The sequence below is a fragment of the Prinia subflava genome, chromosome 10 (genome assembly GCF_021018805.1).
Source record: "Prinia subflava isolate CZ2003 ecotype Zambia chromosome 10, Cam_Psub_1.2, whole genome shotgun sequence".
Classification (NCBI taxonomy): Eukaryota; Metazoa; Chordata; class Aves; order Passeriformes; family Cisticolidae; genus Prinia; species Prinia subflava.
The window spans coordinates 27942654-27969128 of NC_086256.1; the positions used below are offsets into that span (position 1 = coordinate 27942654).

Sequence of the window (26475 nt, forward strand, 5' to 3'; positions counted from 1 at the left end):
CCAAAACTAACACAGACTTTAAAAAAACCCAAAATAATATTAGCATGCCCCTTACTGGTGATTTTCGACTTATACAATCATGCTGGAAATGTCAAAAGCGATACATTGTTCAATTTTTCATTAATTTAGCACCAAACCCACAAGCCAGCAAAAAATTTAGAGGGGAAAAGCAGTAAAGTATGAAATGCAGGAGTCAGGACATTATTTGTTTTCCTACACAGATTTAGGATTTTGGCACCTCTGACTTTTCTGGGAGCAATGATTTACACAGCAAGGTTAGGATATTCAATGCTGCCTCAGTCACCTGGATGAGAGTCCCCAAAAGCTCATTCCTCTGGCAAGTTTGAAACATTCAACCCACAGATCCTGCCTCTGCTGGAAGAGAAAACCAAAACTGGGTGTCTGGGCAGGCACCCCTGACTGTTCTCCCTTGGGCAGGATTCTGCATCCTTACCTCCAGTCCCTCCCAAACCTGCACAGTTTTCTTCCCATCCCCTTTCTACAGGTGTCTGCCACCATGGGATAGGATGTAATGGAAGTTCAGATCTTCCTGCATGCCAAGGGCATGGGAAGTGGCTTAGGATCCCTGAGAAAGGTAACTCAACGTAGTTTTGAGATAGCAAACGAAGAAGAAAACCTTCTATGTACACCTAGCAAATTAGCCTTAATGTTCTCTCAGTCTCTCCTGGTTTAGGACAGCACACAGCACACTTGTAGGGGATTTCTTGGAAAGTACCCTGCAGATGACCAGGAATCACCTCCCTCAAGCTGTGACACCATCACACTGACCTGTGTTTTTCAATATGTCACAGAAAACACAGACCCTCACAGGAGAAATCATTTTAATTAGCCCATGCCTGGTTATAAATCTCTTGACAAAGCAGTGGGGAACAAGGTGAGCAACTCATTTATCTGCTAATGGGAACTGTGAGCCAAATTTCCTGGCCACGGTGCCAGAAAGCAGGAGGGGCAGGAGACACCTGTGACCAAAGCTCACACCGCTTCTGCTGGATATTCCTGGGCACAGCAGCAGAGGTAGGGCAGGATTTTAAGTCAGGAAATTCACACTTTTTGACCCAGGGACTAATTAATTTTTGTAACATGTAATTTTAATGTTACACTAATTAACCTTGCATTACAATGAATTTTCTGACAATGACTTTTCTATGGAAGCACTGATGACATCCACAGGCCATTTAATGATTCATATTCTTGCACTCAACACCCCTATCAAAGTCTAAAAGGGGAAAAGAATACAACTTAAAACAATTGGTAAATATGGAGACATCTTTAATTCATGTTTAGCATCCTTAACTCATTTCTGGACTGGTAATTACTTAAGAGTTAGGATTTCAGTTGGACAAATACCAACTTTTCTCAAGCCACAGATGTTTATCTCAAAAGGAAGAGGCACATCTGCAATACGCACAATAGCAATAAATACTTCAACAAATGCTTTCAGTGTCTTGATATATCTGTAGAGGAATAATATTGCAATTATTCAAATGTATTTATTGTACAGTTACATGATAAAATAAAGGCATTTCTTTCCTCTATATCAAAATTCATGCTACAAATTAGGGATTAAAATAAGTTGGTTTGCATTTGTCTCTGGACAAAAATAATCTTATTTTATTGGTGCTGAACTTGGCTTAGCCCAGTAAAGGAAAATCAACAGTTAATTGTGACAGCTCAGGAGTACCAGAGCACTGTGCAACTGGTCCTGCCCACGACACTGGCAGGCTGGTTCTGCTGCACATGGTGCCTTTTTAACAAGACAAAACCCTGAAGCCTGATCATCTGTAGTCATTAAAAATCTCCTTGTGCTATTTGCAGGAGTATGGATTTCAAGTCTTGGGCCAATTCCACTCTGGGTAATTACACTCTGCTTACCTATATATTTTCTCTGCAACTCTAAATGGATACAATATTTTCTAATTAGTGCCTTAAATGGCTCTGCATTGTAATTGTGCACTATTAAAGAGCTGACACGTTCCACCCAAGAAATGTCTGCAGCATGCTACGCCCTCGACACGAGGTGCAAGGGGCTTTGGAGACCTTCTGTGCAAGAGCACACCAGATGTGGAAGGGAAAATACCTCCAGAAGATTCTGAACCTACTCATTGCATAACAAAAAGAATTACCACAAATTTGGTATTTTAAATGGTTGGACTTGATGATCTTAGAGGTCTTTTTTAACCTTAATGGTTCTACAGAAACAAGATAATATTCACAACTATTTGTAGAGCATCAGGCAAGTTAACAACAGTCAACAGGTCTAGCTAATATAGGCAGCTATACAGCTACAAAATCCACTTGTTTCCCATGTCTTTCTTAAAATAAACCTTAGTGATAAGACAGGCTGAAACTGAATGTACAGTCCCAGTCTTTGTACAGCAGGAATGTCACCTCAGCATGCTGAAAAACTCTTTAGTCTGCACAGCTGCTGCTTTATATCAGCATATAGCATGTGCTTGTGTGTTTAAATAATGTGGCAGAAATCTTAAGGCCACAGATTGAGCTTTCCCAAAACAATTCCCACATGACTATTTCATTAAGCAGTGAGAGACTCAAAGCAACAGGAATAATTTCATGTAGGAATGTGCTGCAGCAGTGAGCTCTTGGCTAGAAGCAGTCAAACATCAAGGTACTCCCTCCCTGCGATTCAAACACAAGTCTTGTTGCAGAAGTTACTTGAGAGGATGCATTTCCCCCCCACCTTTGAAGTTTTTAATAAAAAAAAAAGCATAAAAATAGCCCCAGTGCACTAACCCTGCCTCTTAAATCTTCTGTGCTTTGCTTGGCTAACCGCTGCCAGCTTGGCCAGCTCCTGCAGCAGTTTCTCAAGCCAACAGCACATCAATTTTGCTCAGCTCCAAGTCACAGGGTGTTCACAAACAAAGCACAGGACAGGGATTTGTCTCCCATACACTGAGTTGGCAGACAAATGGATGGGAATGATTTTCACATCAATTAGCTCGAGCAGAGAAAGGGGAGAACAAAGCCAAACTGAATGGATGTGCTACAGTATAAAGCCACACTTCCAGGCACGATGTTTGCAGCTGTAATGGGTGGATAGCAATGAGCCACTCTAACTTGTGTCAAGTGTTCTGTGAGCAGTAATTTCGAGAAGACAGATATCTACAGCCTGGCTGCATCCACATGTGACAGCAGAAAACCTGAATGGAAGGGTTGTTGTTACAATTACACAGGTAAACTTGACTTGGAAGTCAATAACGTTCAGAGCTCTGAAATGTTTGGTGAAGCTTTTCTAACGGGAGAAAGCCTGTAAACCCAGAAGCATGTGACCTTTCTTCAAACCCATTTTCCCCCTGTCCTTTCCTTGGCAAGCTGGCACCAGTTTGGCACTTGTTGTCTGAAAAGCACAAGGACTGGGGACTAAGAGAGCATCTTGTCAGATGCCTTTCATTAAAGGTTTGGCAAGGGCTTAAATACTGCACACAGGTAACAGGTTTGTTTACTGGGATTTATCCAACAATTAAAAAAAAATTACCTAGCTACAACCTCCACAGCCCTTGGCAGAAATTACAAAAGCAACTTATCTCTGCCTTTGAGCAGCTCCTGGTTCGTTAGAGGTTGAAGAAATACGATTTTCAAAAAGGCAGCAAGTGAGCCACACTCCCAGGATGTGCCTGGGGTGACTTCACAGCCACAGTCCATTTCTTATTCCATTAGTCCTGCTGACATACACAAGGAAAACAGTTTGCTTTAGTCTGTGCTACCTCTTATAAGTGAATGTAAGCGATTCTGTTGAACTCTGGGCAATTTAGATACAGTAAATGGAAGCTTGTACATGATTACTGTCATTAGGTTCTTTGTTTAATTCTAAATTGAAGTTTATCATATCCAAACTGTTAGCAGGTATGCTGGCTTGAATGCTGCACATGAAGAGCTTTACTTCTTGTGGAAAGAAGGACACTTATGCTTTGGAAGTTTCCCAGTGCATCCATCTAAACCCCAGAATCTTCTGCTGCCCTTTCTGAAATCCTTTTACTTTGACTAAGTTGGCTCATCCCCACTTCATATCTTTATTTTTGACTTCCTTTCTCCTTTTGCTGACTTCTTCCAGGTTTGCCCAAAATGGGGGGATACAATTAGATGGAGTACTACCACATCACATAAAAATAAAATCTAAACACCCTACAACCCCAGCCAAGTCTTTATTGTCCAAGGAAAGGCTGAGCCGAGAGTCTTTGCAGCTTAGCACGAGCCTACTTGGTGCTTCAGTAGATTTTGTCTCATAAGAAGTTAACTCTTTGTATGTACCCTGCTGACATTTTAAATTTATAGGCATTTAAATCAAAGGATTGATAGTGTGAATTATGCCCAGAAGCCAGGTGAGGCAGCTTTTGGATTTGACAGGATATATTTACACAGTAACACTAAAATAGTTAATAAAAATGACAAGATTATGCTTGTACACTTCACGAAAGGCTCAGTCTGGGTTATCTCTAGTCTAAAATGGGATCTAAAACTTCAATCAACCTGCATGATATTGGAAAATCAGTCACCTCCCAAACTGGGGAGAACATGTTTGGGTACCAAACAACACTGGCAGTGCTTTCAGTTCCCTAACATATAATGAAACAATTATTACTTTCGGATACCTCCTTTTGGTGTGCTGGGTTGTTTTTTTGTTTTTTTTTTTTTTTTTTTTTGAGCATTTGTGGGGTAAACCAAAATTATTGAAGCTGGGAAAATTTCATCTATGGGAGAGTTTTATCCCAGTGGGAATTCTCTCACAAGGAGGTAGATGCTTCCAGCTCCTGCCTGTGCTGAAGCAATCCCATACTCTGCAACAGCCATCCGCTAATATCCATCAGTTACAAATAGGACTGCTTTAACATCAGGCACTCATGGATAATTCCCAGAGGATGTAATCTGGTAGTTTTTTACATAGTTTAGATACTTCACCTTCCACAAAGTATTTTTTAACAGTATATCTTTGGCTGAAAACAAGCACATTTGTTACTTGAACAGAAAGGAAAATACAAGCTTCTGAATGCTGCTAACTACAAAAGAGCACCTTGCCAGTGGAAACAAAGCAATGCTAACATGCACTTATTGCAAGCATGTGATCCTAAAAATGAGCTTTTATTAATTAACAGACTCCAGCTGTATTTTCTGTGGGACTGTCCAGGACATCTCCTTCTGTAACCCGTGATCTGCAGAAGGAGGATGGAGCCCAGAAACGGCAGTGGTGCAGCAAGTGTGTGGCACATGACAGTTTCATTTCATTGAATTTATGATGTGAAATTCCAACTCTGATTGTGAACACCCTCCCTCCTCTCCCCTGAAAATTAATTCACATGAATTCCTGATTAATAATAAAAGGCCCTGCCATCAGCATTCAGAGCCCCAGCCGGGGCTGTCATGGCTCAGAGGGCAGAAATCTGCTTAGAGCTACAGGAGAACCCAACTGAATTTGTGGCGTCTCAGTCTATGAATGTCTAAGCACTTCATCTGTTCACCAAAACACAACGTGCTGGAAGGAGCTGTGCTCAGGCTGCACCAGGGGCAGGGCTAGGTGGCAGTGTGCAAGCAGGGAAACCAAGGTGACAAACCTGCTACAGCCACAACTCCTGAAGGATCAATGGGAAGCTGCCCCCACCAGGTGTTTACTCTTACCAAAAAATGATAAAGCTAATTCATGGTTTTAGACTGATTTTTCTTGGGGTTTCTGGCAATGCCTGTATTACCTCCCTGTGGGGAAATAGTGTTTTGAGTTTGGTGAGCAGAGAAAGACTGGACAATGTCACTGTTTTTGTGAAGCTGGAAAGCCAGTGTCACTCGTTCTCCCTCCATCTGAGAATGATGAAAAGCTTGTGGCTGTCAGAAATCCTCCCTCAACCTGAACAGACTTCATGGGTCAGAAAAGCTGTTTCCCTCACTTCCTACTTCTGTTTGATCACATTTAGTGGACCAAGTGGGGAAAGGGAGGTATTCAGAAAATCTTTGCAAGTGGCTGCTGGTATTCCTGAAAATACCACAGAAACTAAGTTTCTGATCTGATATGCTACAGCCCCACAGTTAGACACCCACACTACCAGAAATCCCGTGGAAAGCTGTTTCCAAACAGATTACCCTGTCTCAAGTGTTTGTCCAACTGTTACAGCACCTTGTTGCAACAATCCTAACCATGGAATTTTAAAAAGGATTAGCAGTGAATTAATACACAAAACAGATAAAAGATTGATGGTCCTTATCTTTTCTCCATACCTCCTCATCTGTGATGTTCACATCCACTTTTTTTGATTGAATGGCTTTGGTTACATAGTCAATGTTGTTTTCTCTGCAGTAATCAAAAATGTTCTTGTCCTCTTCCCTATTCAGGAAACAAGAGCAAAAGAAGCACGATGTTATTGCACAGCACAAAGGCCACGTGCACATTATAGGCTTTAACTTTGTTACAGACATTTCAGTGCTGTCACTGGATCACAACAGGCATCTAGTATTGCACATGCAGAATAATGTGCTTTTCCCCACTCCCTCCAAGCTAAGAAACAGAAGATCCTGCTTCCTAGAAAAACAAAGTTTATTTTTAACAGTATTATGTCTGGACAAATGTCAGTTTATTCCTGTGAAATGGCACAAGAAATGTATGAAGTTAGCCAGCAAAATCCATGTTCGAGTTCTGGTATAAATCACTGCAATCCCACAGAAGAGAAAAAGCTGAAGCTGCTCTTCTTGTAAGAGCCACTCTGGGTCACACCAAAGCTTGGAGAAAACAGCAGGATGAACAGGACACCTGCAAAACAATCTGTCCCTGGCTAAACACGTTGGATCCTCGATACAACACCAGCAAGTGCCTGCTTAGAACTGCTTGCAGGCAGAAAGATCAAATGATGGTATCATAGGGGCTTGAGTCACACCTACAGCCCCTCTTACAGCTAAAAGCAATACTCTGGCTTCAGCAGAACTTCCATCCTTACCTGCCAAACAAACAGAAGCTCTAATGAAGTTAAGACCCTTCACAGATTCTTATAACAACAATACCTTTAGGCGTAAGTACAGTGACACCACTGCACTGCTAGCAGGGAATAAAGAAAGGCCATTGGTTTTCCAGAAGTAAGCCAAAAACCCACATAATCCTCTCTTTTTCTCGTTTCCAGCTGAAAACCATGGTTCAAAAGAGCCCATCAGTGTTGCTATGGGACTTGGCAGCTTCACAAGAGTTAAATACAGAGTCATTGCCTCACATGACATCCCCAGTTTTCAATCACCTTAACTAAAGACCTTCTGGATGTTCAGCAGAACTCAGACTGACAGTTACTCAGAAGAAAGGGAGCTTGCTGGAGCTGGTCAGACCCAGTAAGGAGGCCAGTTTGCTGTGGGGGTTTCAGGCAGGAGAAATGCAAGGTTTCAGGCGGGAAATGTGAGAACTGATCCCCTGGTGCTAAAAGGCAACAGCACTTCTGTTCATCTGCATGGCTCTTGAACTCGCAGGGTGAAGAACACCAGGAAGGAAAAGTAAAATCTAGATAACATCTGCATTTCTGAGCAATGGGTTACAAAGTGATACTCTTCAGCCTATGGTACCCTAAAAATGAAATGCCAGCAAGGCCATGTCTGGTGCTCCCATCAGGGCAGGCAGAGCACCACGATCCAACTCTGACTTTGTCTTTTATTGTTATGCATCTGGTTAACTGAGTTACACTCTCATTCTCCAGACCTCAAGCATCTGTGTCCTGCCATGGTGGCAGAAAAAGGTGGAGAAAAGCACTGATACTTGCTCCAGTGGCAGATCACTGCTTGCTCCAAAGAAGTCACTTCCTCTGCCCTCACTGTCACCTTGCTCCCTCAGTAGCACTGTTCCCCAGCACATCACCCCTATTCTTTGTGCACAGGCAGTCCCTGCAGAGACACCTGAGCTGCACCTTTCTGGTGAAGAGCTGGGAGCCACACAGGATTTCACACTCTGTGTTTAGGCCTGAGGACACTACAGCAGGCTCCCAGCTTCTTGACCAGTTTGTCATGAACTCATTCCTTGGAGGTCTTGCCTGCTCGTTACACACAAGCTCCTGGGAAACAGATCACTGCGTGCTTTAAATGCAATTACCTTGAATTCCGGGAAAAAAGGAATCTCACAGCAGGATTAGAAAAGGCAAAAGCTTACACTGCTCTCGATGGAGCTTGACAGAGTCATGATGGAGGTCACAAGACATGCCTGCCCCTGCTAACAAGGGCTGATGTGATCTGCTGGGAAGTCCCTCCAGTCCTACCTTGTTAGTCCAGCCTCTCCAACACGACCCTGGCTGCCGACAGCAGCCTTTTGGGAGAAGCTGCTGTTCAGACAACGCTGTACAGGAACTTGGCTCCCCACTGCAGCCACAACTCCCTCATTTATTACAGTTGCTCTTTCTTCAATAACACCAAAGCAAACCCCAGCCCCTTCTCACTAGAGAGGCCCACAGCCATCTCCAGTCACTCCTGGGTGATTTTCCATGTCACAGCCATGAGCTCGGGCTGTGCCCTTCCCTCCCTGGCAGTGATGCCACCTGGTCATTGCACACACTGCAGAGCCCTGACACACTCACAGGGCAGCACAGAGGTACCAGCAGGGACAGGGCAGCCTAAAGCACCTGACTGTGCTCCATAGGGAGCATCTGCGGGGTCTGTGCCAGCAGAGAGGGCACAGCAACCCTCACCTACCACAACCAGTCCATTTTCCCACCACAGCCTCCAGACAGGACTTTTAAAGTCTTTTCCCTGAGGATATTATTGTCTGTAAGTGGAAAATGACCTGACACAGCTATTTGGATATGATTTAGTTTTCTGGAATAACCAACTCTGCAAATGCTCTATATATCCCCATTCCAAAAAACCACTTTTCTTTCAGAAGTCTCCACAATGGAATTAATCCAGAATACCAATTTCCCCACCTGAAGAGAAGGTTTTCGGGAAATTTTGTTCTTCTACTCTGCATTTATTTCTCAATCTTTAAACTATTCCTTTGCTCCTGATGCCCTCCTTAAAAAAATTAAGCATATATTATAGTCAACTTTTCTATAAATATTAACAAAGAGAAACAAGCCCTTTCCAGTCATAATGAGAACATTTTAGCTACAAATAAAATAGTGATATGAAGCTGCACTCCAGACATTTAAAACAATCTGATCCAGCTAAAACCAGGAAGGGAAACTGAGGAATGAGCTCAGAGAAGTTAAACCCCGATTTTTAGAGCGGCCAATACTAGGGAAGACATTCTTGAATGGTGTGAATGGAATAATGACAAGTTACTGTTATTTACTGATTCTGCATTGAAAACCACACAGTAAAAATAAGAAACAGAGCTCAAAAACTTGGCAGCTTGGCTTTTTCCCCTTCCTTTATTTCACATGTGTGTATGGGTATATAAGAATACCTCCACCATAGAAGCTGCAGGAAAAGAAAAATGATGTAATAATTTTATCAGACCTTTTCCTAGCAGGAATTTGCACTGCTCATAAAAGTGGTAAGAGTCAGCAGCAAGGCCCAGAAACTGACAGAAACAGGCAGAAACCAGAGAGAAAGATGTGAAAAATACAAAAGTGACAGTACAAAGACATGCTCAGATAATGTTACAGGGGAGAGAATCCATGGCATTTCCATCAGTATTTTCAGAAAAATCTCAATTTACATAAAAACTACAGTATCCAGGACATCTTAGACGAGAAACACCACAAAATTCAACCTAAAGGAGATGTGCACAATAATGCAAAACTTGTAGCTAAAAGGAAGGCTTGGATGCAATTTTCCTTCCATGTCAGATCACTGAGATAAAAAGGAGTCTTCAAGTCAGCAAGCACCTGACTGTCAGTAAAGGCAGGTAGAGCTTTTACATCTATTTCCTGGACAGCCAGAGGGTTTTCTCTTCTCCCTTGCTGATGGTCCCCAAAGCTATTTCCTTGTGCTCTCCCCCATCCCCAGTAAGAGATAGTAATTCTGATTTAAAGATGAGTTGAAGCATACCTGTTGCCTGCAAGTAACATGTGCAGCTTTTTCCATCCTTGAATAGAAGGATTTGGAAGAACTTAAACCAAGTCATCTCTCCCCAGGCTTAGGAGGCTTTGCAAGCTTTCTCCATAGGCTGTCCAAAACACGTGTGTTCAGCCAACAGGTTTAAAACAGCTCATGGGAAAGATCTGCTGCCAGTTCATCATTTCCTTCTTATCTGGAGTGCTGTAAAATTCCTTGCTTTCTAAACAGCACCAAGGCTGCCACTGAGAAGGGCAAAGAAGGGATTCCAAATTCACCTTATTTTACCCTTGTGCAGAGAACACCTTCCAGGTTTGCCCTGTCCCCTTCCTCCCCGTCCGCAGGTTACCTCCAGCGCAAAGCTCAGGGCGGAGGGCTGAGACCAGGCTCTACTTTGGGCATCCTGTCCCCTTTTCCTGGGGCTGGTCCAAGGCACATCCCAGTGGATTTGCTGTGGAGTGGCCCTGGTGCCGCTAACAGGTGGCTTTGCCCGTGCGCTTGGCACGGCGCTGCCGAGCGGGCGGCGCGGCGGCGGAGCGGAACGGGACGCGTGCGGGGAGCCGAGCGGCACTCGCAACACTCGCTGTTTATGGCAAGGCCCTCGGCCCCCCAAGGGAGCCATTTTCACATAATCTATAATTATCTCTTCGCTTTAATCGCCTCGTCACTTCAGAGGCTCTCCTGGGCACAGGAAGAGGAAAAGCTCATTAACTGAACCTTTTCTCCTCTCTCCAGCCACCCATAGCTTTTAATTGCTTGGTGTTGTTATTATCTATCAGTGCAACTGGGATCATTTTCATAAGAAAGGGTGGTGGGAGGGAGGGAGGCAGGAGCAGGTCCCTGAGGTACGCTCCACAGACAAACCTTTGCTTTCTCAATTATTTATGCCAGCTGAGGTTTTACAAGCTGAATAAATCCATAACTCAAGTTTATTTTGAGCCGGCAGGCCGTCCCGAGGGAAGTGTTGCCCACTTGCTGGCACACTCGTGTGCCATCCCTCCGAGAGCCGCCGGGACACGGCGGGATGTGTGTCATCCAATTCCGCACCCGCCGCACGCGCTTCGGTGCAGCACCCAGAGCAGGTGGCCAGGTGGGAGCCACCACAGAAGGATGTGCTCTCCAAAGGGAAGGCAGGCCCGAGCCCTTTGCACAACAAAGCAAAGCCCCAAAGGTCACTGCTCTGGGGACAGTAAAAAGGGAGAAGAAATAACCTTGGCAATCATCTTGAAATCAAAAGATTGGTCGGCTGAACATAACCGTGAGAGCACCACTTTCTAAGCAACACTGACCTGAAAAACCCCAAGTCCCAGCTGCCAGGACCTGCAGGTGTTTTGCTTGAGCACACCGTGGGCTGCCTGCGCTCCACAGAACCAGGAAAGCTCTTCCGCAGGGATTGCACAGCCCAGCACTAATGTGAGTGACACATCTGTGGTGCAGCCACACACACGCACAACACCAGCCCATAATTCCCAACACGGATGCTGCACGTCTCTGCAGCTTTACGCTCATTTCCAGTGCTGCTGTTCCCAAAAGTAGGGCTGGAGGGAGACAACAAAACCCAAGCCACGCTCTGGAGCACTGGGCTCATCCCAAAAGCCATCGCTGCTCTGAAGCAGCATCCTTGCAATGGATGCTGGAAGCAGCTCTTTAAAATTCAGCAGCCTTTGTGCCTGACCACATGCAGCGACCTCTGGTATTTTCTGCCAAAACAGTTCATTTGTCTCGCACAACAACTAATCAATTCCCAGGGCCATCCATCACGGGGGCTCGCACGAGCCGGCCCGGCAGCGGGACCAGATGGCGGCTGCGTTAGTGGGATTAATACAATTCTGATGGATTGCATGGCATCAGGCAGGTCCTGCACACCAGGGGTGCCTGCTCCGCACCCACATCCTCAGTGCTGCCTCGCTCATGATTGGGGTTGCTCCCAAATGTCTGGGGAAGGGTGGTAGTTTTGACCAGAAAAGGGCTTCTTCAGCACCCCTCTGGATGGAAGAAGGGTAAAACAGAGCTCAGGGAGGCCTCTGTGCTGACTGGCAGATGTCAGTCCCATCGTGGCACGCCAAAGCCCTGAGGAAGCAGATCGTGGCAGAGTGCAGGAGGGCTCCTCCAGTGGAAGTGGAAAGGGACACGGACATTTGGCAATGTTATTTCTCATTCTCCACCTGCCAAATCAGTGTATTTGTTTCCTGAAAACACTTACAAACTACCTACTCCTTACCCCAGCTTTAAAAAAACCCTGAAAAATAAAGCTGGCTTTCCAAGGCTATGGTGTTTTTGGCGTATGTCTCAGATTGTGTCTTGGATAAGATTTATACTGGTAACACATCAGTCAATCTCAGATCACTGGTCATTTCCAGGTTTGTGAAACTCCAGTTATAGTGCTTTGATCATGAAAGAGCTCCACTACTACTGCTTTGTTCTGGTAATAGGACCAGAAAAGAGACATAAAGCTTTATGTAGCAGTAAAAAAAAACCCAAACCACTACTATACCCAGTGTGAAATCACTGATCATTTCTAAATTTTTCCTTCCAAGGGAACCTCCGAGTCCTATCATCAGTCACCAGCACGCAGGAGTTTTATGCAATGCCCGAGGGGAGAGAAGTGATTTGCAGAGAAACCCAGAGGCAGAGCACTATGCTAATACATCCTGCAACTGCTCCCCATTACTCACTGGGGGTACTCGAGCTCTTTATTGCCAGGGTTTATTAATGACTCCTAATTGATGACCGGTGCCCAGTACCCCAAAGTAAATAACTGCTACGCCTCATTAGCTCAAGAGACCTTCTCCTGATTTCAGGGCTGATCTATGAACACACAAATTGCACTGATTTAACCGAATCTCTTTCTAAATTGATTTAATTAGATCGGTATAACCTGTTTCTGTGGATGCTCTTGAATTTATTTGGAATCGGTAGAATGTACTGTGAGCCCAGATTGACCATTTTTCTATCTTGTTCTCAATTAGAAACATTTGAGATAATTAGTGATAAGAAAAAAAAGTGGCCCTGGCACAGCCTGAGTTCCTCCAATTCCTGATCTACTTTAGGACAGGGTATGGTAACTTCACTTTGTCCATCATTTACAGATCTGCATCCTACGCCCCAAGCATTTCATTCCACAATAGGAATGTAAACATTATTTAGGCATAATTTTAGACCCTCAGCTGGAAATCAGTGGCATTGCTGCTTTCTTGCTAACTACTGCTGATGGCAAACTAGGGGTTTATCCTATTTAAAACAAAACCTCTCCTCTTCACATTACACAGCAACAGCTTGGAGGGCTTTAATTATTTGATAAACTGTTCAAAAGGTTCTGGTAAAGAATAAAACAAGTGAACCTCCTTAGATGACCCTTCAAAACTCTGCACCTGCATTTTTTGTCTGTCTCCTGGTGTGAGCAGAGGTTGTGGCTTCAGATAAATCAGCAGCCTTTCCCTGCCTTTGGATCAGCAGAATCCTAAAGGGCATGCAGTAGGCTGTGTTTGGCAGAGTAATACCTGCTGAAAAATCGCCTCCAGCAATCTGTCAGGACTCAGGGCTGATGAGGACTCGAGTTTTAGATTTTGGTACACAAAATAAGAGGGTTTTCTTACTTATCCTGGGCTTCTTTAGTGATTCTGTAACAAGAAAATACTTACCCTATCAACAGCGCTGGGAAACAAACTAAAGCAGTTTGATTTCTATTCAAATTTTTGCAAGGTTGTTGCAAAGCTTCAGACGACCCACCATGGACAACTGAGTCAATAAAAGAGTCTTCATCAAAGTTTCTTTTCTCCGGAGGTTTTGAGGCAGCACACACATACACACTGAACTGACAGAACTGGACCTACCCAGAACTATCAGTGTGTTAAAGCTTATCTTGGCTCAAGCTAAGCAGTTTTCTTTCCCCTTAAAATTTTTCATGTTCTTCCTCTACAGAAAAAGCCTTATTTTTTTATGATAACATTCTGTTTATGACGTAGAATGCTAAGCTTATGTTTTTGTAAGGAACCACTGACAGCCTCACAAAAGTCACCCTTCTCAGATACCACTATGGAATACTTGCTCTACACAAACTTGGACACCAAACCTAATATTTAGAGCCACTCCCCCTTTGTTTTATCTGTTTGCAGGTTTGGTACCGGAGTAATTTTGCTGTTTAAGGCTATGCTTTTATTAGTGGAATTACCATACTAGATATGTGCCTTGCATGTTTAGTCCCTGTTCCAGGAAGAGAATGAACAGTAGACAAAAGAACCAGGAAAAGTGAAGTTGTACAACTCTGTGGGTAGATGATGGCGACACTTGCTCACTCCTGTCTTGCAAGGAAGACATTGATACCTGGGAGTCCAATTGTGCTGACAGACTACATGAGTTTCCACCCTGCCAGCAGAATCAGGACACTTCATTCAACAAATTTCAGCAGAATCACCCTGTTCCAGCTGTGCAGGAGACTGCACCTGCTACAGCCTCACTTGTAAGGACAGCTGCGCTGTGCAAAACAAACAGCACATATGTTTCTTATGATATGCTTGGAAAAAAAGTATTTGCAGCTGTACTCTTGGAAATAAAAACAAACTCGTGAAAAGATTTAGGCTGGTCGAATCAACCAGAGCAAACTTTGTTTTTCTGTACATTACGCTGTATTTCAAACCCCAGAAAAGGCATAGGCAGCACTTGGAGTAACCAAGGCTCTGACTGCACTTGCAGGGATATACTCTACCCTTAAAAGGAGAGCTTGAACAGGATTTAAACCACAAAGTCAAACTGTGAGATCAAGGATGTTGGCTGAGACCCGCACTGATGGAGCAGGGACACAAAAGGAGCTGGTGGCCAGCAGAAGTGCCATTCCTCAAACAGTGTTAAACCAAGGTCACACCTGACCACCTCTGCTCAAGGGCCAGGGCAAATCAAAGACGTGCTGACTCTCCATGCAAGGGAAGGAAGCTATTCCTGGCCAAGTGCTCCACTCTAAAGTGGATTGCAGTCCCAAGGGAAACGCCTGCATTACTGCCAAGCACACAAGTGCCACCCTGCCTGCTTCAAACAGCTGCCTCCCATTCCTACCTGAGCTCTTTGCAAAGGGTTTGGAGCACCTGATCAAGATTTCTGTTCCTTAGTTTGTGACAAGTCAAAGAAATGCTGTGCTAGAGTTTTAACTCTTTAGGTAAGTTCTCTGCTGGAGACTGCATGCCAAGAAATCAATGTTTACATTTCCTGGATGTAAAAAGATGCAAGACATTAATTAAAAAATGAGATCTACACACATGAATGGGTGACTACATGTCAGGAAACACTGACACAAATTTAGTCTTCTCTCCCTGTTTATTTTAACTAAAGATATGATACAGTATTCTAAAACTTCCTCCACAAAATCATTTAGGTACTGGAGTTTAATATTATACCCATGATTAGTAGCCTGGAACAGCAAAAAAATAAACCAGACAAAAACCATCCAGGTGTCCTTATTCAGTAGCTCATGTCACTTACTCCTTGCACCTTGACAGTTTTAAGTAGCAGCCACTCCAGTTCAGTAAATGCAGAGCTGGCTTTTCTAGCTGCAGAGCCTAGAAAAAAATTAATTTGATATAAGGCACAAACTGTCCCTGAAGGCAAACATTGTCCAACACTAAAACCTTCACTGAACAGTCCTTAATGAATGTATTGGTAAAGAAATAACTATTTGAAAAAGGTAGTGCCTGAATAGCTTTCTATTAAAAATATCCAATATTGCCTTTTTTTTTTAAGCCATATAACTGAAAAATGGGAAGCCTTGCCCTTCCCCCACATCTTGCACTAGGGAAAGGTTACTACCTGGCAATGATACAGGCAGATATTGATTTAAATGATTATGGACCTGAAAAGTTCTTTCCTGTCATTTATTATCCTGTTGTAGCTGCCGCCACACTTGTGCAATACTAAAAAAAAAAAAAAAAAAAAAAAAGCTTAAGAAAATGACATTAGAAAAACACTGTTTTTAACCAAATTCCAGCACAGATAATCACCTGATTATTTCTTCTTCTTGATATAATGAGCTGATGACTGGGCCTCCAAATCCAGTTTTGCTCTCCTTTCCCCTCTTCTCTGTTGTCTGAAAGAAAAAGAAAGATTGGTCCAGCATCCTGGCTCCCACCACATTCCCAACTCTCTTTCCCAGCCCTGGCCCTTCAGGACCCAAAAGCTGAGCCTCTGTGAGGCAGCATAATATTCTGTTACTAGATTGCAAAGCTTGCCTTTATAAATCTATTTAATATAGATCTAAAATTAAATTTTATAATGGGCAGCATTTCCAAATGATTTACTCCCAGGAACTCTAGGATTCTGAATGATTCCCACCATAATAGAAAGGAACAATTAGAATAATGATTGATCGATATGGAGCCCCAGGCCTACCTTTTCAAAAAACCATCCTGCAGCCTGGGAACTTCAATTGCCTGACTTTACATTGATGCCAGATTTCAGCAGGGTAAGTGCCTGCTGTCTGAAAGCCTGACCCAATTAGGGGGTGCAAGGAACCTGAAACCCCAACTCTTCCACGGCATTAAGTATTTTGGTTTTCAGATAAGCAGACAAAACTGGTTTGGAATTTGCAGCAGCAATTCCTTATGAAACCAGCCCATTCATTGCAACTTGCTGCTGCCAGTGGGCAGGTCTGAGGCTTTCTGTGGTGGCAGTGTCACACCTAGGGTGAAAAAGATCAGGAGCAAAGTCCCAGCCTCTCACAGCTTCTCTGTAGTTGCAATACACAGAATTGCAGAAAGCTGGAATGATTTGAGTTGTAAGGAAACTTAAAAATCCTGTAGTTTCACTCTCCTGTCATGAGCAGGGACACCCTTTACTAGACCAGGGTGCTCCAAGCCTCATGAAACCTGGCCTGGAACACTCCCAGGAATTCAGGGGCAGCCACAGCTTCTCTGGGCAACCTGTGCCAGGGCCTCCCCACCCTCACAGGGCAGAATTTTTTCCTTATATCTAAGCTAAACCTACTCTCTTTCAATTTGAAGTCATTCTCCCTTGTCCTGTCACTCCAGCTATTGCAAATAGTCTTTCTGCACCTTTCTTGTAGATTCCCTTCAGGTCGCCTGAAGGCCACAATTAGATCACCCAAAGCCTTCTCTTGCCCAGGCTGCACAGTCCCAGTTCTCTCACCCTTTCCACATAGAAGAGGTGCTCCACTACTCTCATCAGCTTCATTACATCCAAAAGCATTGCTGTACCATCAGAATTCTACCTAGAAAGATGCTGATTTTTTTTAAAATAAAACATACTTACATTTGTCTTTCTTCCCGTTTCTCAGATTGCTTTTGTTTTAAATCAATGTACTAGTTCCCTGTAATACATTTACTTTTACATTCTGCCCAGCTTGAGCCAACCAGTTCCACCTTTCAGTCCTCCTGTACCAGCCCAAAGCCATAACATCAGGTCTGCAGATATCACAGACATACTTCATTATAAGAACACATGGAAAGAGAATTGGCTTTGAAGACTATTCCATGGCAAGTAGGCTCTCTCTAATTTAGAGTAGAATGTGACACAAAGTTCTCCTTTCTTCAAGGGAAAGGGCTTCAGAGTCTTTACAGTGCAGTGCCCCTCTTAAAAAATTATTTAGCAGGGAACCTTACTGTCCATCAATTACTTCGATTCCACTAATAAAATAAAATTAATTTCAGATCACCTGAAAGTGCACAGAAGACTTATTCCTATACAATGAAGCTATACTCACTGCTAGTCTATCCTGTTTGATACCAAGGGATGATGGGCATTCAGTCAGCGTCAGAAACTGCAAAAAAATTTTAATCTATATTCTTTTATCTGTTCTCACTCTAGTTCTTGGTTGTTTCTTTTTTTCCAGGTCAGAAAAAAACATTTGAAAAAATACATTTAATCTTTCCAGAGGCAGAAATTCTTGAAAAAAAAAAGATTTCTAGGATTAAGTTCACCTTCTTTGCACAACGAATGCATTTCTAACAAAGATTAATCATGTTGATTGAGTACACATAAGGTCATTGGGAAACTTAGTGATAAAGGCTTTTCCAAAAACACTCAGGCAAAAACTTCTCTGGCTTTTAATCCATATACAAGTTACTTTGTCCAAGTAGCTTTTATCTCATCTCTTTCACACAGAAATAGGTAATTCAATATTCAATTTATGAATGTTGAAGCAAGCTTATTCCATCCCAGTCCTTGATATGTAGAACAAGTTCATGAAGAAGGTCCAGGAAAAGATTCTGTTTTCTTAGTATTTAGCCATGAAGACAGAGACAAGGCTCCACCATTCATCCTCAACTCGGCTTTCAAGGGGTAGTGATTCCAGGCTTGCCAAAGAAGTTAACTCTGCTGCAGCACAGACACAAACTGCTTTCTTTCAATGCAGATACAAACTGGTTTCTTTCCAGCTGCCTTTGACATGCTGCCTACCCATGAGCTCATCTGCCCACTTCCAAAATCCTTGCTGCCCAGCCTGCCAGAACTTCCACGCAATATCTGAGCATGATGTTCCAAACTCGGGGACACAAAAAGTGGGGCAAGAATCAGCACTTGCCTCCAAATCACGTCACAGCTACTGACAGCACTGACAGCAACTGGTGTTTTTATTTTTGTTCATCCTGGCTGAAGGGATCAGTAAAGCACAGATGCCCTTTTCCTTCTTAAACCTCTTGACATTTTTACAGCAAAAAAGGGCTTTTAGGGCTACCTATATGCAGACAATGACTCATGAGTTTAAAGTCACATTACCCTGCAAACCACAATGAAATTAAAAACTGACACTGCAAATTTCCTGTCTCCTCTGTTAAAAAGGCACTAATAATTAACTATGTGGCTCTCAATTAAGCCTGCTCCATTTCTTTCACTGCTGGCAGTGGTGTCCAGAAGCACTGCAGATGCACAGGTTACTAATGATAGTTAAGGAATAGGATGATCCAAAGCTTCCACAATTTGGAACCTGACCCCAAGGGAGATGACAGCAGTAGCATCTGCGGTTGGACCATGCAAGAGAGGTGCTGTAGGAAAGGCAAAATTGCTATGGATTCCATATGAACAAGACCTTGCTCTTAAAATGCCAGATAAAAACTGTGGGAATGAAGAGGAATTTGTGACAGCACGTGAAGACACCTGGGAGGATTGCATTTACGTGCCAAAGCACAAGCAGTGGCATGTAAGAAACAGGAAAATACGATGGAGAAGCGAAAGAGATGCCTTAAACAGAAAAATTTCTCATGTGTTCCCCTTGCCCACCGATTCTCTGTGGCTGGTGTCCAATTAAAGCTGATGACAAAGTCACTGCTCCTGTGACAGCTAACTTTGGTGGGGCGGGTCTGGCTGGCCAAAACCAGCATAAATCACAGGCAAATCTGGCCTTCAGTATGCAGCAAACGTACTCCTGAAGCATCTGCAATCCCCTGACTCCAGCTGGGCTCGGGGACTGACGCAGGGAACTCCACTGAGCCCTGAACTATCCCTCTCAAATGTCACCAGGAATGCCAGGAGAAAGCCACACTCCTCTGGAACAGACAGTGGAGCGTCCTGGTCCCTGCCTCAGTGCACTGGATTTGTCAATAAGAGCCCAGCTTGATCCAAGGGACAATGGCATCCCGGCTGGCTGTCACTGGCAATGCTGCTCCAGGCAGCCTCAAAGCCTGACAACCACTTTCGGAACAAAATGGAAATACAGGGACTAATATTTGCTAACATCATTAATTCTTTTTTTTTGTCCCCACTCCCCCTTCTTCCTTTATCCACCATGTCAAGATGTATACTTTTAAATTGTTGTCAGCCATAAAACAGACATCGTGTCCCAGTTCAGAGGTTAACATATAATGACAGACACATTAAAAACCCTGTCCAGTGCCTCACTGAAAATTTCAGCTCCATCTTCTCTTCAACAAGACAGTGGTTCAAAGTCACTTATAAGCTTTAACGACATTAAAGCCTAATCATGATTGAAAAATAAAGGAGAAAGAGAAGATGGTTTTATCATAGTAAGCATTATGGAAATGCAAAACAATTAGAGATAAACATTTTCTTTGTGAGGGTTGTGTCACAAAACTCTCCCATGATCACAACATGATCCATTTCTCCTTTGGCATTTTTGGGGAGAGGGATGAAAATTATCATTTAGGAGGAGCAGCAGTGGTTTCCTGATGGGGATTGGTTTGGTGGCTCACTCTCGCTCTGTCCCTGAAGACACAACAGGGATGGTTTGTTTTTCATTTCCACTCCCCAGCTTTGTTCCAATCCACACAAACCAGGCTACAACAGTTTTAACAAGATGGCAAATTCATGGGTCCTCCCAATGACCCACTTCAAGCTGAGAGCCAGAAGCAGCCATAGAGATGCAAATGACCTCACTCTCAGTGATTAGCTGGGATGGAATGGGACACAGCTATTTACAGTAGGGCAAGGGACTCCTAATTCTGACAGAAGGAAGGTACAGAGAAGTCCTATAGAAATACTACAAAACAACAGGAACAAGGTTCAGTAAAGCCTTCAAAAAACTGAAGACCATACTTTTGAGTTAACAGAAGAGCTGGATCCTGGGCATGGGTTAAATGTAGAGCATCCCAGTTCTATCCAGAGCAACACGGGAACTCTGCCTGGGCTGGTTTTGCACGCCCGAGCACCCAACAAACACAGCAATAGCTATTTGGCACGGCACGTGGCTGTGTTGCACTGCACATTATCATCCCCCCAATTCCCTCACATCTCGCTCTGGCTTTTCTCTCCACCCCAAACCTTTAAATAACTTCTCATAAATACATATTTAAGAAGGAAAGCCAGCAGCAAAAAAAGGTTCATCTCATCAAAATACTTTTCTTCAAAGTTACCTTGGCTAATGCCTTAAAATGGTGAAGACTGAGATTTTTCATCACCATGCACCTTGAAAACAGAAAAGTGAGACAACTTAAACAAGAGTGATGCATCAGGATCTCACACCTGAGCCACCACATTGCATGGAAGAAGTCTGCACTACTTATTGTACTATTTTCCTCTTCCTCTGAGCCTGATGCAGCCTGAGTCAGAGGAGCAGGTGTATCCAGCTCTGTGGGATGCAGACAAGGAATACTTATAACAAAATTACTCCAGTTAATGCTTCTCAAGCATTCCCGCAGCAGCAAATGAGTAGTGCAGATTCCAGTCTGCATTTTGTGCTGCACAGTTCACCTTTCTCCAGCTCACCTGCTCCTCCAGTGCAGGTGTCAGCCTGGCACATTCCCTGCATGGCCGGGCCCAGAACCCAGCCCTGGGGACAGGGACACATCACCTTGCCCTGTACCTGTCTGCAAGGTGCACACACAGCAGCAGACAGGTGGAACACCTTCTTTGGCAGGAAAATGGCAGCCTTCAGCAGCCACCAAAGAAGCCACCAGAATCTGTCACGGCCTTTCTAAGTGTGCAGGGCTTTGAAGTGCAACCAAGGGTCCCGAGCCACCAAGCCTGGAGGAGCTGCAGGTGCTGGATGCTCACAGAGATCTCCTTGGCAGAGGTAGGAGAAATCCTGGCCCATGTCCCGGCTCCCTGAACTGCACCTGGGAAGTGCAGCAACTCCAGTCTGTTGTTCTGGCAGGACAGGTGATGTGCTGGAACCCTGTCAGGCTCACAGGAAAGTACCAGTAAATCCCTGACATGTGCTGATTGAATTGTAATTAAGCTGGTATAGTCTCAGGTGAGAAATTTTACAGAAGACACTTCAGACACAAGAGCAGACCTGCTCTGCTGGCCACCATGTTCCTCTAATGATGTGGATTAACATTGCTCTATTTAAGGAGTGAGGATTATTAGGGAGACAACAAGAAAATGTAAACTCTCCTAAAGTTTCAGACACACGCCCCCCTCCTCTCCCTGTGTGCTACGGCCTGGCCATCCCCCTGGGAAGGGAACTTGGGCAGAGACTAATTGTATTTGACAGCAGCAATTACACACAAGGCTGGAGATTAGAAGCTCGTTAATTGCGTGTGCCATAATTGCTGCCGTCTTTTCCTTTGCTAGCTAAGGCGGGTGCCAGCAGAGCCAAGGGGAGGAGGGTGCTCTGGGCCCCAAACGCAGGTGGTCCGAAGATGAGAGCCCCGGGATGCGGAGGAGATGTCCCTTGTCCCCCACGCCGCGGGAGGCTCCTGACCCCGGAACAATGCGGGAGGGTCTCCGGCAGCGCGGCTAATGAGGCGTGAAATGAGGACAAACAATGTTCGCCTCCAAAGGTATTTTCCACCTGTAGCCCTCTGACTTCACAGCTCGGCTGAACTTCACGCTACCTGCAGCGGAGCCACGGCAAATATTAACCCTTTGGAGGTGATGCCACTACAGGAAATGTATCTTTAACCACTTACGAAATTAGGCATCGTTTTACATGGTTTAAATTCATCAACTCCTTCCTTCCTGACTAAGATATGAGCTCAGCATTTCTCACCGCTCTTCACTGACCACTGTAAGGCAGTAACACCCAAAGAAGACACAAATCCCTCCTGGCTGCAGCCTCTGCAAAGCCACCTTGCACAAAGGGCTGCCGTAGCCTCCACACCAGCCCTATTAATGACTGTCATAAACAGACTATTTTAATATTCCTCTCTCAACAATCGCTCTTGGCTCCCAGCAGCAGCTGTGCCCGAGCGTGCACATGACTCAGCACCTGGAGCCTTTTCAAGAGCCCGCGGAGGACCTGAGCGATCTGAGCAAACTGCCCGGGAAAAGGCAGCACACCCTGAGGAGAACGTGGGGTTGAGGGGTTTTTTGTTTTTGTGGGGGTTTTTTTTGTTTGTTTGTTTTTTGGGTTTTTTTTTTTTTAATTTTTTTTTTAAATATTGAAGGGGCAGTTTAGTTAATATTCCAATAATGCCTATGCAACGTTTTCCAGTTCTTTTAAATCTCATCATGGAATCTCCCTTTAAAAAAGCACAATTTAAGACAGGGAAAATATTTTCCAGATTACAGTTAAAAAAATCAAAACAAACATACTCTAAGTAATGTCATAGCTAAACAGTGCTGTGATCTAAAGCAAAGCCTTGCAGATTACTCATTTAACTATAACGACTTAATTAATAACTGCACCATAATCACAGTTGGAAATTAGTAGTAAAGACAGTCGGGGGAAGGGAAATAAATGTAAAATGCATAACATCATTTTCAGCAAGTCTTATGCTTGCTAGGAGCTGTGATTTCATGACTCACTGTACACATTTTAGTATATGCATGGAAGGAAATACTATGCTCAATAAAAAGCCCTAAAGCAGTGGCTTCCCACACAGGTTTTGGTTTGTGGAGCACTTTTTTTAAAAGGAAAAGCAGACGTGGAGGTGGCAAACACAAGACCACCAGCAGGCTCCTTTCCTCCCATTCTTTCCATGGATTCTGCCAAATCCATGATTTGCAGATTCCCCTCTCGTTTAAGTGTCTGCAGACGGAAGGGTGAAGTGAGTGGTGGTGTTTGGACCCTTCTGGTGTGAAGGAACACAGGTCAGCCCTGGAGCAATCCATCCCTTCTCTCCCATCCCCTGTATGAAAATCCTTGAATGCCCAAGTAGAGGAGATCAAACTACAGACACAAACACAGCCTGCACTGTAATTGTGGGGGGTTTTTGTCAGTCTAATACAAGACACAGAGACTTACACAGACATTTGTAGGAGCAAGAAATATATTCTGAGTGACGCTGGAAATACTGAACAACTCCATGGCTTGGGATGGAACAGGTGCTCTGAAGTCTGAAAACGGAAGGCAACCCAAACTTTTGTTAAATCAAGGACATCAGCAGCCATCCTCTGCTTTCTGGAGTGACACTGGGCCAGACATCACTGCAGTGGCCAGCATCCCACTGGCAAAAGGAACAGCTCTGATGCTGCCAGACCAGTGCCATGGACATTTGTTTCCCACAGCAGATCTCATTCGTGAAGGCAGAGGGTGGATTGACGAGGTCTGCAGGCACAGAAATGGCAGAATGAAGAGATCTTCACTGGTCCCAGGCAGGAACAAGAAGGTTTCCAAATGTACAGTGCAACCCTTGGCAGGCTCAGCCAGAGGGATGCAGCACCTGGACACAGCTGCCTGTGGGCAGCCCTTGGTGCTGAGCACTGAGGCTGTGCCTGAGCCTTTCCCTGCCTTTGTCTTGGTTAATTCAGCTCAAAGTACCTATAGGATGCTCCAGAGACATTTGAGGAGTGCCACCTTTCCTTAGAATAGGAGGAATTTGGTACAGCAGTGTCCAAGTAGCAGACAACAGCTGCCCTCTTAAAGGAAAATTTTGTCCAGTCTAAGAGACAAATAGCTTACATGACATTAACCAATGTGTTCGTTATCATCCAAACAAAATCTTAATCTCTAGTAATTACACTCAATACTTCCTCGATATTCCCTGTACAGAGCAAGCTAAACATAACCATTTAACCTTCTTCTAACTCAAAAAGCAGTATTTTCACTAAAGAAACAGCTTAATTATGCTACAGCTTGTGTTACATACAAAACAATTACAGTTGGTTTCTCCTACTCAAAAGCATATGCTATTCTTAATTAACACACTTCTTCTTTTAAACCAGCCTTTGCCCTGCCATGTGAAGCAGCAGGGTACACAGATCCTTCCTGTGTTTGAATACTTTCAAGTAAATGTCTACAGCTCCACACCTAAACATCAATATCTTACATATTCCACACTAAGACAAACCTGCAATTTCTGCCCAGGTTCCAAATTTTTTTAAGAGTCTCTGACACAGCAAGTTGAGAGTCTTCAATTACTTGGAAAAATCGGATTTTTTTTTTTAGTTTTTCTTTTCTTTTCTTTTTATTTTTTTTTTATTTAAAGTTTGAGCCCTTCCCCATTTAAAGCAGTCAAGCTGCCTGCCCAGCCTGGTGGGTTGCTGGCCAAAAGAGGAGCAGGAGTTTGAGGAGGGGCTGCCACAGCTCCCAAAGGAGCAGCAGAGAAAGTCAAAGCCCCCTTCTGGAATGCCCACCAAATGCCACAAGCAGAGATTCAGTCCCTGCTCCTCCCACCCTCACTCACCACCTCATTTGGCTATCCCAAGAGACAGGATTTTCCATGTTTCTGGGCACTCTGGGAAAACATTGGGATCCACGAGGTGTCACGAGACTCTCTCCTGCTTAGGTAGGGACCCGGGCACCAGGAATCATCACAGAACCACACAATGGTTTGGGTAGGAAAGCACCTTAAAGGTCACTTAGTTCCAACCTCAGCTAAAACCAGGCACAGAAAGCAGATCTTGCCTTCCTGGTCCTCCTCACCTCACCCTGCAATTTCCTATTTAATTTTTCCTCCCCTTGCAAACCTCCTGTTCCACCAGAGGCTCTGCTCTCTGCCCCAAGCTCCTGAATTGCCCATGGCAGCTTCCTGCTTGGTTCAACACCTCTCCTCTCCAGCCCACCCTGCAGCTTTCCCAGCCCCCAGTTTTGTCACGTCAGCACTACCAAAAGCATCATGTACCAATTTCAGCCAGAGCAGTTTTCAGTCCAGAAATGAACCTTACAGGAAAGTTTTGATTGCTGGTAGAGTCACTTCTCATGTCACAACACCTCTCTTTCCTGCTTCCAGCCTCACACAGCTACTTCACAAAAATGAGCTTTTCAATGCTTTTGTCATTCACATTTTTGTGGCTGAGGAGGAACAGCATTGCTGCTAAAATCAGCAACAAATGAAAACTGCATTTGGCATTTAAACACCTTCCCTGCCTTGCCAGAAACTGCCACCTCAAGGCAGAAAGGACAGAGGGCACCTCTAGTTGCATCTCAGTCATTTCAGCTTCTGGTCTGAAATTTTAACAAATTCAACCTTGCCATCTCAGTTTAAGCCAAGATCTTGGCCCCTCCCTGACAATATCAGTATTTAACCATTTTCTGTCAACTCAGCCACAGAAGGAACAACCTTCAGCAGAGGATCTGCAGCAACTGACCCCTGATCTGGTGATCAGGTCCTTCCCTGACACTGAGATGCTTTCTCAGCTAGGAGAGCAACTGCTCAAGTGAAGTTTTAAGATCCCAGAGCTCAGCTGCATCCCGGGCTTCCAATCCCACAGCCATGGGATCACATTAAAACCAGGTATTGTGGGGCTGCAGCCAGTCAGCAGAACCTGTTACTTCTGGACAATTTTTACAGGGATGATAAAAAATCAACGAATTCCCTGCTGCACAGAAAGTTACACAGTCAAGTGTTTTGTCTCACTCTGATACATCTTGTCATCACTGTATGCCCGTGGTTTGAGATTATATACATATAAATTTACTTGTTCCTTTTTTCAATTGCCTCTGGTGTATCTGGCTAGCAGGCAGTGTCTTCATCCACCTGCAAGCCAGGCATCATGATGCTGAGATGCCACACACATCACTTTGCTGCAGCAGCACACTCAGCAAGGCAGAGCTAGGACTCTAATTATTCTTTTTTTCTGAATACATCCCAAATAGTATATTCTGTAATATTTCTGTAATCAGTGCAAGATGGTGAAAATTAATTCAGTGATGTATTCAGAAGAAAAATGCTTAAATATTAATCTTTAACCAAAATCACTAATGGTGGCCCCCCT

At 44.1% G+C, this 26475-nt stretch overlaps 1 protein-coding gene across 2 annotated transcripts in view; it reads right to left on the minus strand.

Annotated features, from left to right (window-relative positions):
* ACBD6 (acyl-CoA binding domain containing 6) overlaps positions 1 to 26475 on the minus strand; it is an 81899-nt gene that overhangs the window by 40129 nt on the left and 15295 nt on the right. For both annotated transcript variants that reach the window (XM_063406599.1, XM_063406600.1), the window contains exons 4-5: positions 15966 to 16051; positions 6241 to 6346 (exon numbers count right to left, since the gene is read on the minus strand). In XM_063406599.1, coding sequence (XP_063262669.1) covers positions 6241 to 6346; positions 15966 to 16051 — 192 coding nt within the window. The remainder of the gene's footprint in view (positions 1 to 6240; positions 6347 to 15965; positions 16052 to 26475) is intronic.